This window comes from Saimiri boliviensis, chromosome 3, assembly GCF_048565385.1.
Source record: "Saimiri boliviensis isolate mSaiBol1 chromosome 3, mSaiBol1.pri, whole genome shotgun sequence".
NCBI lineage: Eukaryota > Metazoa > Chordata > Mammalia > Primates > Cebidae > Saimiri > Saimiri boliviensis.
In genome coordinates, this window is record NC_133451.1 from 50,905,788 (window position 1) to 50,920,000 (window position 14,213).

General features: G+C 46.0%; 1 protein-coding gene across 2 annotated transcripts in view; it reads left to right on the plus strand.

The window, feature by feature from the left end:
- Positions 1–1,573: 1,573 nt before the first annotated feature.
- The window catches only part of SRD5A3 (steroid 5 alpha-reductase 3), a 26,232-nt gene continuing 13,592 nt past the window's right edge, over positions 1,574–14,213 (plus strand). The window contains exon 1 of one of the 2 annotated variants that reach the window (XM_010344150.2): positions 1,574–1,875. In XM_010344150.2, the coding sequence (XP_010342452.1) occupies positions 1,655–1,875 (221 nt within the window). In that variant the 5' untranslated portion in view covers positions 1,574–1,654. The remainder of the gene's footprint in view (positions 1,876–14,213) is intronic. The other variant, XM_003933615.3, reaches the window with a different exon arrangement.

Consider the following 14,213-nt stretch of genomic DNA (forward strand, 5'->3'; position numbering starts at 1 on the left):
CTGGGCGCGGTGGCTCAAGCCTGTAATCCCAGCACTTTGGGAGGCCGAGGCGGGTGGATCACGAGGTCAAGAGATCGAGACCATCCTGGTCAACATGGTGAAACCCCGTCTCTACTAAAAATACAAAAAATCAGCTGGGCATGGTGGCGTGTGCCTGTAATCCCAGCTACTCAGGAGGCTGAGGCAGGAGAATTGCCTGAACCCAGGAGGCGGAGGTTGCGGTGAGCCGAGATCGCGCCATTGCACTCCAGCCTGGGTAACAAGAGCGAAACTCCGTCTCAAAAAAAAAAAAAAAAAAAAAAAAAAAGATCATGGGAAGGCCAGCTGCATTTTCAGAGAGTTAACCTAACAGCAATAAAGAAACAATGAAGGGGGACTCCTACAAAAGAGACCCAGGATCACTCAACAAGGCCTCATTGTCCTAGCTAGAATGCCAATTTCACCATCCTTTATCACCTGGCTGTCAAAGGATTGGGAAAGTCTTAGGTGTCCTTCCATAAAGAAGGGAAACTCTAAAAGCTTGCTCATTTAGCAATCCATAGTCCCACTAACCTACCCATCTTGATGTTTACTCAACTCATATATGGGGTATCTCATTGGGGTAAGGGTGATGAGTTGGCTACCTCTCCCCTCTTCCACTTCTCACCCAGCACCCAAACTCAAGAATGTAAGCTCCAAACAGGCAGTGACAATTGTCTTGTAAACCCCTCTGTCATCAGTATCCAAAATGATGCCCGTGACACAGTAGGCAAATATTATCTCGGAATTAACATTTTAAAGGCTTTTAAAGATTTAAAAGAGCTTGATTTTCATTTATAGTAAATAAAATCAGTACTGTTTAAAATCAACGAGTACATAAATAGCACTGTCACTACCTGAGATAAATGTTACAAGAAAGAGTTGACGGAGTTTTTAAAACGTTGCTTCTAAGGATTGGAACCCTATTGGGAAGGGACTGCCGTTTTGTAAACAGAGTTTTTACCAGTATACTTTTTATTATTACGTACAATTACTTGTCTATTTTACATGTTTACATTATACATATCAACACATTTCCAGCATCTTAACACAATTATTCATTTTTGTGTGTGATCTGCCTTCTTTATGCATATATACACACATTCAGATTAATATAGCTGTTTGCAATCATAGGTATGTATTTTTATAGTCTTTTTTTTTTTCACTTCACATACTGTTTCCTAAACAGCTTTCCACGTTTCTACACTCGTCATAATCATTGAGTCAATGACTGCATGATTTTCTAACATGTTAGTGTACCATAATTTAGCTAAATACGCCAAAGTGGAACATGCAGGGTTTCCATTTTTTGCATTGGAGATAATGCTAGTAAGATTGGCAGACACGTGGTCTCGTCTACTTTGCGACTTTGCTACTGATGAATCACGTTCTGGAGCTCCATTAAGCATCCCGGTGCCCAGATTAGCGACGGCGAGCGACTAGCTAGCCCCCGAGCGACTGGAACCAGAGACTCCCGCGGCCGAGCAGTGAGTCCGGGAGGGGCTCCGCACGTCCCCGCCCCGTGTCGCGTCACCGACGTCCCGCTAGGGTGAGGCAGGCGCGCGGCGCGCCAGTGGCCGCTCTTCCGCGGTCGGGCGGTGGAGGCGCCAGCAGCGCGGACGGCGGGTTCCCGGCCATGGCTCCGGGAGCGGAGGCCGAGCTCTCGGCTTTGAACCCGCTGCGCGCGCTGTGGCTCACACTGGCCGCTGCCTTCCTGCTGATCCTGCTGCTGCAGCTCCTGCCGCCCGGCCTGCTCCCGGGCTGCGCTATCTTCCAGGACCTGATCCGCTATGGGAAAACCAAGTGTGGGGGGCCGCCGCGTCCCGCCGCCTGCCGGGCCTTTGATGTCCCCAAGAGGTAACCGCGCCCCAGTCCCGAGCCGCGGTGGTCCAGGCGCGGAGAGTTCAGGGCGCCCCGGCTTACGGGCAGCCGGCAGTGGGCAGCAGAGGCGGGACCCGGCCCGGGAGGCCCTTGCGGGTTCCCGGGCGCTGCACGGCGCTCCCTCGGCCGGCCCCGGCCATGCCCGGTCCGCTGCGTGGCTCTCGGGGGCAGTGCCCAGCTGTCCGCGGACGCCGAGGGAGAGCGGAGCTGCGTGCACTCGGCCAGAGGAACGTGAACTGGTGGCCGCACCGAGGCTTTCCCTGGGGGGAAATGGTAATGCATCCGAATGTAGACCTGGTCACCAGGTGGCAAATTGAAGTCCCCGGCCGGGCGCGGTGGCTCAAGCCTGTAATCCCAGCACTTTGGGAGGCCGAGGCGGGTGGATCACGAGGTCAAGAGATCGAGACCATCCTGGTCCACATGGTGAAACCCCGTCTCTACTAAAAATACAAAAAAAAAAAAAAATTAGCTGGGCATGGTGGCACGTGCCTGTAATCCCAGCTATTCAGGAGGCTGAGGCAGGAGAATTGCCTGAACCCAAGAGGCGGAGGTTGCGGTGAGCCGAGATCACACCATTGCACTCCAGCCTGGGTAACAAGAGCGAAACTCCGTCCCAAAAAAAAAAAAAAAAAAAAAAAAAATTGAAGTCCCCTTACCCGGAATTCTCCTCTTAACTCTCTCTGCACTCATAGTCTAATGGGCCACCGGGACTCATTTGTGGAAATAAATGGGGACCGGTTCTTTGGCCTTGGCTCTCCGCGTTTCTCTCCCTAGCCCTCGCAGTGGGGAAAAAGGACTGAGTCACTGGGCCTAACCTGCACCTTGGCAGGTGACCCTGGGGAAGGTGGCCCAAGGTGCACGTCTTAGGCAGGCCCCTCCCGAAGCTCTGTTTGACTTTCGAAAGATTCCATAACCCAGTGCAGCGAAAGATTAAATCGTCAGGGTTTAAATAGAATCAGAGATTGTGAGACCTGTTATAATTTTCTTCTCCTTTTTCCACTTTGAGCTCAGGACATGGCTGAAAGGAATCGGCCAAACACTATTCGAGATGGTAGAAATACAACAGTGCCTCTTAAAATGCATCTTAGGCCGGACGCAGTGGCTCACGCCTGTAATCCCAGCACTTTGGGAGGCCAAGGCACTTGGATGCTTGAGTTTAGGAGTTCGAGACCAGGCTGGGCAACATTAGTGAGACAATCTCTCTCCTGAAAATACAAAAAATTGGCAGGGTTTGGTGGCATGCACTTGTAGTGCCAGCTACTCGGAATGAAGGCAGGCATTGAAAACTGCAGTGAGCTATATTCATGCCACTGCACTCTAGCCCGGGCAACAGAGCAAGACCTCGTATTTAAAAAACAAACAAACAACAACAAAATAAAAAGGTTAAAAACATCTGAGTTATCACTTGAAACATTCATAGGTAGTGCCCCAGGTCTGCAGGCAGCAAAGGGACAAGTATAACTTGGCTTCTAAAACGTGGATAATCTGCAAGTTTTGGCTGTCAGAGAAAGATGTGTCGGATGTTAACACAGAGAAGGGAGAACTAGGTCATTTTAAGGCACCCTAAAGGGGAGAAGTACGTGAAACAAATCGATCAAACCTCGTTTCCTAGAGACTGTTTTTAAGCGAAAATTACCTGACACCCCATTTGTATCAGGGTTGAGTCGTTTCTTTCTTTCTTTCTTTCTTTCTTTATTTATTTATTTATTTATTTATTTTTGAGACAGAGTCTCACTCTGTCACCAGGCTGGAGTGCAGTGGCGCGATCTTGGCTCACTGCAACCGCAGCCTTCTGGGTTCAAGCGATTCTCCTGCCTGAGCCTCCTGAGTAGCTGGGATTACAGGCACGTACCACCACACCCAGCAAATATTTTGTATTTTTAGTAGAGACGGGGTTTCACCACTTTGCCAGGATGGTCTCGGTCTCCTGACCTCGTAATCCGCCTCCCAAAGTGCTACGATTACAGGCCTGAGACACCACACCCAGCCAGTCCTTTTATACTTCACAACAATTTATTTTCTGAGTTTTGAGAAAGGTACTAGTCTAGAGTACTTGTAATTAAATGGCACGTGTAAAATCGTTCCCTGAACTCGCATATACCCCAGCCGTTGCAACTCAAGTCTCAAGCAAAGAAAGAGACTTGGTGCCTTTTCCTTATTCATTGCTGTAACAGTTGGCACTCTTTGGGCTTCTTGTAATTTCTACTGTATTGTGAAATAACTTACACTTTTTTCTTCTTCCAGAATTCCACAGTAGAACCTCCTGTAGTTTTCAAATGATCTTATTATTTTTCCTCTCTCTCTTTCTAAATTAAAACAGACATAGAAGGTACAACACATCCAGACCAAAAATGAAAGGCATTTTTATTGCGACAAGAAAAAGACAACTTCCATCAAAGTTGGCCGTGTCTCAAAAGAATTAATACATGTATTACACTCCTTTTAAATGTGTACTTCTGTTTATATGAAAAAGGGAGATAGAGTTGGGTAGACATAAGAGTCTATGGCCTCTTTTTTTTTTTTTTTTTTTTTTTTGAGACAAAGTTTCACTCTTGTTTCCCAGGCTAAAGTGCAGTGGAGCAATCTCGGCTCACCACAGCCTCCACCATCCAGGTTCAAGTGATTTTCCTGTGTCAGCCTCCTGGGTAGCTGGAGTTACAGGCACATGCTACCACACCCAGCTACTTTTTATATTTTTTAGTAGAAACAGGGTTTCATCATGTTGGTCAGGCTGGTCTCAAACTCCTGACCTCAGGTGATCTGCCTGCCTTGGCCTCCCAAAGTGCTGGGATTACAGGTATGAGCCACCATGCCCGGATTATGGCCACTTTTTTATACGTCTTTGTATTTTCCAAAGTGTCTTCATTGACGAGGTGCTTATCACTTTTATCATCTTTAAAAAATGTGCTAATACTAAGGAACATGTAAGAGAGATTCTACTTGTTTATTAATAGTAACCACCATTGACTAAGTGTTTACATATATGACTATGTGATGAATTCTAAGGAGTGCATGCCTTTTTTCCTCATTTAATCCTCACAGTAGACCTGTGAGTAAGATGTTACTGTCATTATTCCCATTTACACATGTGCAAACTCAGGCTTAGAAGCTATCACTTGTGCAATGATGCTAGAACATGTCACTAGCAAGAGTGGTCCCTAAACCCTGCCTGTTGGAACTTAAATTCCAAGCTCTTATCTTCTGGTATACTTCATGGGGAATATCTTGTACTGTGTGAAGCTCAGCCTGTGTGAACAATCAAGAGAGAATGGATTTATCACAGATGGTAGCATTTGTAGTTAATCCAAATTTAAGACCATTTGGTAACATTAACCTAGATACTTACATTTGAATATTTTTCCTGTGTAAAATCTAGTAGTACTCTCTTATGTTGTTTTGTTTCGTTGAGATGGGGGTCTCAGACTATCAGCCAGGCTGGAATGTAGTGACACAATATCAGCTTACTGCAACCTCTGCCTCGTGGGTTTAAGCAGTTCTGCCTCAGCCTACTGAGTAGCTGGGAATAGAGGTACACACTACCATGCCCGGCTAATTTCTGTACTTTTTAGTGGAAATGAGGTCTCAACATGTACTAAGTACTAGTCTAGTGTATTGCAGGCACAGATTACAGGCATGAGCCACTGCACCCGGCCCTCTAGTAGTACTCTTAAAAATGAAAATAGCTACAGTTAGATATAGGTGGTATTGTAAATCACATTTCTGCAAATAAGGCAGTATGTAGGTAATTTTGTTTGGAATGATTTTTTTTTTTTTTCCCAAGGAGGCAAGAATAAAACCTAAAATCAGTTCCTGGAATGTTTGTTTCTATGACTCCTGTCTGGCAGATTTTTTTTTTTTAATTGAGGTGATGGTTGCTTTTTTTTGGTTTTCCTTTTGGTTCATAGAGTTTTGATTTCCCAGAAAGTCTGAATAAGCAGATGACCTCGAACATGTATCATAATGCTCTGGGTTGCATAGTGAATGTAGAATAACTTCTTAAATTTCAAAATGATTCCAAATGGTATCGAAGCTTTGCAACTGGATTGAGCTCTAGAGGCCAAAAGAGCTGCCCAGACTTTCCCCACTGGAATCCAGGGAGGTTAGAGTTGCGTGGACGTAAGAGTCTATGGCCTTTTTTTTTTCTTTTTTTGAGACGGAGTTTCGCTCTTGTTTCCCAGGCTAAAGTGCAATGGCGCAATCTCGGCTCACCACAACCTCCACCTCCCAGGTCAAAGTGATTCTCCTGTGTCAGCCTCCTGGGTAGCTTTTTTCCTCTTTTGGCACTTTGCTTACTTGTAGCATTGTTTTCCAAGCCCTTGGAAGCAGGGGTAAAATGATTCTTATAAGATAATACAAGGTTGGGGCCAGGCGCGGTGGCTCAAGACTGTAATCCCAGCACTTTGGGAGGCCGAGGCGGGTGCATCACGAGGTCAAGAGATCGAGACCATCCTGGTCAACATGGTGAAACCCCGTCTCTACTAAAAATACAAAAAATTAGCTGGGCATGGTGGTGCGTGCCTGTAATCCCAGCTACTCAGGAGGCTGAGGCAGGAGAATTGCCTGAACCCAGGAGGCGGAGGTTGCAGTGAGCCGAGATCGCGCCATTGCACTCCAGCCTGGGTAACAAGAGCGAAACTCCGTCTCAAAAAAAAAAAAAAAGAAAGAAATTACTATATTGTAAAGTTGTTTTTTAGTAGTTGCATTACTTATATGTCAGTATAATTGGTTTCCTTTGTAATCCCTCTGCACTTTATGCTTGTATGATATTTTGAGAAGGGCTGTAGCCTTCACCAAACTGCCAGAGGGGTCCATGATAGAGAAATGGTGAGAACCCCTGCTCCAGACTATAAGCTTTTCATGCGTTTATATTTGTCTTGTTTGCTACCGTATCCCTAGTTTAACCCCTGACTGATAATAAGGACCTTGGACAATATGTTTTGAATGAAATGACAAAAAGAGGTTTGAGATTTAGTTAGTTTGTTAATTAACTAGACATTTACTCTAAGAGTAACTTTGGAAGAGATTTTTAACATCTCTTGCATTCATTTATTTAACCAGTGTTTATAGACCCTGTGTGCCAGGAATGATTCTAGGCTCGTTAGAGCTTATCTTCTAGGAAGGCAGACAGTAACATGTCAATAAATATTGTAAAACCAACCAGATAATTTCAGATGGCTGTAAGTGCTTCAGAGGAAATCAGCAAGGTTATTTGATCATGAGCAAGACTGGAGTGGATGTGAGTGACAACAGAGAAGGATGGGAGGAGTAGGGGAGAGAGCTCCTCCTCAGGGACTTGCAGCCTGTGATGGAGTCTGGATGTTACACTGAGTGAGCGGAAGCTACTGAAGGCTTTGTGTGGGAGGGGGAGGCATTGCATTGTGTGGTTTATGTTTTCAAGGTTGATTGGCCGTCATGTGGAAAAGACTGGATGAGAGGCTACTGTGGTGGTCCAGGCAAGAGATGGTGATGGTGTGCATTCGAGTATTAGCATAATAGCACCTGCTGGTCTCATAGGTGGTGACGTTAAAGCATTTAGCACAGGGCCAGGCATCTAGCCAGAACTCAGTAAACATTGATTCCCCTCCTTAACCCTATAATGCCTCTGACTGGGGCCTGGAGACTGTTCCAGCAGTCAGCAAAATTTTTTTTTTGAGATGAAGTCTTGTTCTGTGGCCCAGGCTGGAGTGCAATAGTGCCATCTCGGCTCACTGCAGCCTCTACCTCCTGAGTGCAAGCGATTCTTGTGTCTCAGCCTCCCAAGGAGCTGGGACTACAGGTGCTCACCACCACGCTGAGCTAATTTTTGTATTTTTAGTAGAGATGGGGTTTTACCCTGTTGACCAGGCTGGTCTCGAACTCCTGACCTCAGGTGATCTGCCTGCCTTAGCCTTTCGAAGTGCCGGAATTCCAGGCATGAGCCACCACGCCCAGCCAGCAAATATGTATTAATATTAAAATAGATGATGTCTTTTAGGCCCCAAACCACAGAGTAGCTTCCAACTCACAGTAAAAGCCCAAGACTCTATATGGTCTGATTCCCTCCACCTTCCTGACTTTGTCTCCAGTGTGCCCCCTGTCTGGCTCTATTCCAGGTTTGAGGGCCTCTCTGCTAGTTCTCGCTTCTACCTGCACCGCCTGTACCCCTCAACTTGGAGAGGCCTTTCCCCAGATAGCCACATGGTTTCTGCCCTCACTTCCCTGTAATTCTCCTCAAATACCACCTTCTCAATGAGGCCCCTCCATATTTTGTTTGATATTATAATTCTGCCATCCCAGCATTCCTTCTTCCTTTTCTGCTTTAGTTTCCTCAGTAGCAATTATCATCTGACATGCTATAAAATTTACTCTGTGTTGTGTGTAAGCCCCATAAGAGCAAGAATTGTCTGTTGTGTTTGCTGCTGTATCCCTAGAACCTAGAGCACTTGTGACTTAAAGTAAGCACTCAAATGTTTGTTAATCAAGGGAGCGCTCACTCAGCACCTTGTATTATCCTGTAAGAATCACCTTAGCCCTGCTTCCAAGGGCTTGGAAAACAGCCCTTCATAAGCGAAGTGCCAAAAGAGGGAAAAAGGAGCGTGTCCAAAACAGAAGGCAGTGGAGATTTTCGATCTGCTTTTGGGAGCCTCAGCTGGGTCTTTAAAAACAAACAAGGGATGGCCAGGTGCGGTGGCTCACGCCTGTAATCCCAGCACTTTGAGAGGCTGAGGCGGGTGGATCATGAGGTCAGGAGTTCAAGACCAGCCTGGCCAACACGGTGAAACCCCCGTCTCTACTAAAAATACAACAATTAGCTGGCATTCTGGAGCATGCCTGTAATCCCAGCTACTCGGGTGGCTGAGGCAGGAGAATTGCTTGAACCAGGACCCGGAAGGTGGAGGTCGCAGTGAGCCGAGACTGCGCCACCGCACTCCAGCCTGGGCTTCAGAGCAAGACTCCATCTCAAAAAAAAATACCAAACAAACAAGAGCTATGACTTGCTCTAAAGAATAGAAAAGGTACAGAGGGAAATCAGGCAAGCAAAACAAAATGTGGGAATAAACAGCAAAACAATATGCCTGTGAATCAAAAACACCATGACCCAAGTAGGGCACAGCATGTAGCCTGGCAACTTACACAAAACTCACCTGAGTGATTTGCTTGACTTTAGACTTGATGTAAATTGCTACGTTAACATAGGGATAGAAAAGCAAGTTCAGGCACACCTAGGTTGCGTGAATGAGAGCACAACAGTATGATTTTAACTTCACAGTCATCAGGGCTGCCACTTACTGTGTGACCTTGGATAAGTCACCACCTCTCTCAGCCCTGCATTTCTCACCTGACACGAAGATAACTACATAAGTTTCAGAGGACTGTTACGAAGATGAATTAAATAAACTTAACTGTTGGCCAGGCTCTACCTGGCACCCCTCACCCCCACAACTACACTCTTCTCGTTCCAATTTTCGTATATGTGCTGCCGAAGCGAGCACCACTCTTCTCTACCTAGTTACCAGAGGGATATTTTTTCACTTAAAAAAATAATGAAATATATGAGCAATGCTTTCTTTTGCCAACTTTTTTTTTTTTTTTTTTTTTTTTTTGAGACAAAGTCTTGTTCTGTCTCCCAGGCTAGAGTGCAGTGGTGCAATCTCGGCTCACGGCAACCTCCACCTCCCAGGTTAAGCAATTCTCTTGCCTCAGCCTCCTGAGTAGCTGGGATTACAGGTGTACACCAGCACACCTGGCTAATTTTTGTATTTTTAGTAGAGATGGGGTTTTACCAGCTGGCCAGGCTGGTTTCAAACTCCTGACCTCAGGTAATCTGCCCACTTCGGCCTCCTAAAGTGCTGGGATTACAGGTGTGAGCCACTGCATCCAGCCTTTTTTTGCTGCCTTTTAAAATTTTTGTATTGTGATAAAATATGCATAACTTAAAATTAACCTCTTTTTTTTGGAGTATACTAACTTTATTCTACAAGCAACGAAGGCTTAATACATGTTTTTAAAATAACCTTTACTTTTTTTTTTTTTTTTTGAGACGGAGTTTCGCTCTTGTTACCCAGGCTAGAGTGCAATGGCGCGATCTTGGCTCACCGCAACCTCCACCTCCTGGGCTCAGGCAATTCTCCTGCCTCAGCCTCCTGAGTAGCTGGGATTACAGGCACGCGCCACCACGCCCAGCTAGTTTTTTGTATTTTTAGTAGAGACGGGGTTTCACCATGTTGACCAGGATGGTCTCGATCTCTCAACCTGGTGATCCACCCGCCTCGGCCTCCCAAAGTGCTGGGATTACAGGCTTGAGCCACCACGCCCGGCCTAAAATAACCTTTACTTTTAAAAAGTTAAGCACATTAGAGGAAACTGAAAAACACAAGAAGCAAAGAACAAAGTCACAATCGCAAGCAGTTTATAGTTTGACACATTCTTCTAGGTCCTGTGCGTCTGTAGGCACAACATCCAATAAAATTTACCTTTTTAATGGTTTTTTTAATATATAGTTAAGTAGCTTTAAAAACATTCATCCTGTTATCCAAGTATCACCACTACCTATCTCCAGAACTTTTCTATCAGCCAGCGGGATTTTTAGGGTTTTGTTTTGAGACAGAATCTTGCTTTGTCACCCAGGCTGGAATGCAGTGGCATAATCACCACTTACTGCAGCCTCAACCTCCCAGGCTCAAGCAACCCTCCTGCCTTGGCCTCCCAAGTAGCTGGAACTATAGGCATCCATCACCACACCCAGCTAATTTTTAATATCATTTATTTTTTATTTTTTTTTTATTTTTTGGTAGAAATGGGCCCTCATTATGTTGCTAAGGCTAGAGAGTTGTTGTTGTTGTTGTTGTTTTGTAAGATAGAGTCTCTCTCTGTTGCCCAAGCTGGAGCGCAGTGGTGTGATCTCAGCTCACTGCAATCTCCGCCTGCTGAGTTCAAGCAATTCTCCCAGCTTATCCTCTCGAGTAGCTGGGACTACAGGTGCGTGCCCTATGCCCAGCTAATTTTTTTTTTTTTTTTTTTTTTGAGACAGAGTCTTGCTCTGTCACCCAGGCTGGAGTGCAGTGGCGCAATCTTGGCTCACTGCAACCTCCGCCTCCTGGGTTGAAGCAATTCTGCCTCAGCTTCCCAGCCTCCCGAGCAACCAGGACTACAGGTGCACACCACTACACCCAGCTAATTTTTTGTATTTTTAGTAGAGACGGGGTTTCACCATGTTGGCCAGTCTGGTCTTGAACTCCTGTCCTTGTGATCCACCTGCCTTGGCCTCCCAAAGTGCTGGGATTACAGGTATGAGCCACCGCGCCCAGCCTTAACATTTTGTATTTTTAGTAGAGACAGAGTTCCACCATACTGGTCGACACTAGGCCAGTCTCGAACTCCTAACCTTGTGATCTGCCCACCTTGGCCTCCCAAAGTGCTGAGATTACAGGTGTGAGCCACTGCACCCGGCCCCAGCTAGAGGAATTTTTAAAACATAAATTACTACCTCAAGTCACTCCTGTGCTCAAATGGCTCCCCATTATAAAAGCTAGTGACCTTACAAGGCTTCATGTCCTCTCCCCCGCTCCTGCCTCACCTTCTACCATCACCCTTGGCCATGCCACAGCAGCTGCCCGGATGTCTTTTAATGTTCCTTGACCACCCCTAGTATACACCCACCTCATTGCCTTGGCAATTGTTGGAAGTGCTCTCCCTAGAAATCCACAAGGATAACTCATTCTAGCCAAATGTCACTTACAGAGAGGCCCTCCTTGACCACCCATCCGGAACAGCCTCCCCTTTGCACCCTCTGTCCCCTGGCCCAGCATCATGCTAGAGTCTGGAAGTTTAGTTGTTGACTGTCTGCCTCTCCACTGTAAGGTAAACTCCATCAAGGCGGAGACCTAGTCTGTTTACTGTCTGCCAAGTCCCCCAGCTTGTAGAACATTGCACAGCACGTTCTAAGTGCTCGGTAAATATTTGTGAAAAAATTAAGTAGGTAAACTGACTGGTCCAGAAATTGTCCTTCAGAAGCCATCCCTCCAGCCTTTCCCTGGGAGCCTACAGAGGCTCAGACCATACCCGGGCTCCCGTCTGGGAAGTGTGCCTTAAGGAAGATCCTGGGGTATAAACAAAGGTCAGTAGCCATGGGTGGCGATTGACCTTGATGCCTAAACTTCTGAGAAAAGTAGGCTTTTGAGCCTGGAGAAGATCCAAATTGGGAATTATAGGACGGCTCTCTTCAAATTTTTTTTTTTTTTTTTTGAGACGGAGTCTTGCTCTGTGACCAGGCTGGAGTGCAATGGTGCAAATCTCAACTCACTGCAACCTCCGCCTCCTGGACTCAAGCGATTCTCCTGTCTCAGCCTCCTGAGTAGCTGGGACCAGAGGCCCGTGCCACCACACCCGGCTAATTTTTGTATTTTTAGTAGAGACGGGGTTTCACCATGTTGGCCAGCATGGTCTCGATCTCATGACCTTGTGATCCACCCACCTTGGCCTCCCAAAGTGCTGGGATTACAGGCGTGAGCCACTGAGCCCGGCCTCTCTTCAAATATTTTAAGAGGTATTGTGTGGAATTAAAATTCTTGTTCTGTGTGGCCAGAGATGGCAAATCCAGTGATTTTATTATTTATTTATTTATTTATTTATTTATTTATTTAAGACACAGGGTCTTGCTCTGTTGCCCAGATTGGAGTGCAGAGGCAGGATCATAGCTCACTGTAACCTCAAACTCCTGGCCTCAAGGGATCTTCCCACCTTGTAATCCCAAAGCCCTGGGATTACAGGCATGTGTCACCATACCTGGCCAGTGATAGAATTTGCTAACGGTAATTGGCAAAGTGGAGGGGATTGCCATGGAATGATCGGATTGGATCAGAGTTTATCAGACATGATCTCAGGGGCTGTGCATTCTCTTACAAGAATATTCTGGACCATCCGGAGGAGCCCCTGAGTTTATGTTGAATCCTCTTTTGGCTCCAGGTTGCCTTTTATTGTCATCGACCAATGAGAAAAAGAAAAGAAGGAGGAGGACTTAATATATACATGATGCACTGAAGGCCAAGGAAAGCCAGGTGACCGCCAGGCACCCCATAGAGTAAGAAAGGTTTCAGATTGAAGAAAACTATACGTAAACCAACCTCAAAAGAACCCAAGAGGTGCTGGCATGGTGGCTCACACCTGTAATCCCAGCACTTTGGGAAGCCATGTGGAAGGGATCTCTTGAGCCCCGGAGTTTGAGACCAACCTGGGCAACACAGGGAGATCCCATCTCTATAAAAAATTTAAAAATTCATCAGGCCTGGTGGACTACTACCCGCCTGTGGTCCCAGCTACTTGGAAAGCTGAGGTACGAGGATCACTTGAGCCTGGGAGGTCAATGTTACAGTGAGCCGTGATCCTAACACTGCACTCCAGCCTGGACAACACAGCCAGACCCTGTCTCAAAAAAAAGAAACTACGAGGCCCTAGGCCCTTGGGCCCTATTAGGTGATTTTTTTGTTTCAGCAAATCAACATCATCTTTCACATTAAATTAACATTGCTGGCCGGGCGCGGTGGCTCAAGCCTGTAATCCCAGCACTTTGGGAGGCCGAGGCGGGTGCATCACGAGGTCAAGAGATCGAGACCAACCTGGTCAACATGGTGTAACCCCGTCTCTACTAAAAATACAAAAAATTAGCTGGGTGTGGTGGCGCGTGCCTGTAATCCCAGCTACTCAGGAGGCTGAGACAGGAGAATTGCCTGAACCCAGGAGGTGGAGGTTGCGGTGAGCCGAGATCGTGCCATTGCACTCCAGCCTGGGTAATAAGAGCGAAACTCCATCTCGAAAAAAAAAATAAAATAAAATAAAAATAAAAATAAATTAACATTGCTAATTTCAGCTGCATGGGTTTTGTAGTCCTACTTGTATTTAATTTGTAAATGTGTTGATTGCAAAGTAGGCTCTGTAGTTGTCTGAGAATTACCACCATAAGGAGTTAATACCTAGTTTTATGATTGTGGTATTAGTCATGTTATAATAAAAGTAATTTAGGTCAGCCCAATTGAGAAAAACACTGAGTCATGCCTGAAGATCTCGCACTTCCTCTAGCCCAAGTGTCTGCGATTATGCAAATCGTGTGTAACAGTTGTGTGGTTATTACTGCAATATTGCTCCGGATGTAGAAATCGAAATCCTTCACAGATTTGGCTTGTTGTAGCACAATCTAGGTTATTTTTGCAAGGGCCTGCAGCCTCCGTTTTGGGAATTGGAGCTCAATTCTGTTACCCAGCAATCAGAGAGATTGCTAACTCAACTTTATTCTAAGTTTAACACAGTTGGTTTTGTTCTTGTGAACCTCAGAGAGGCCT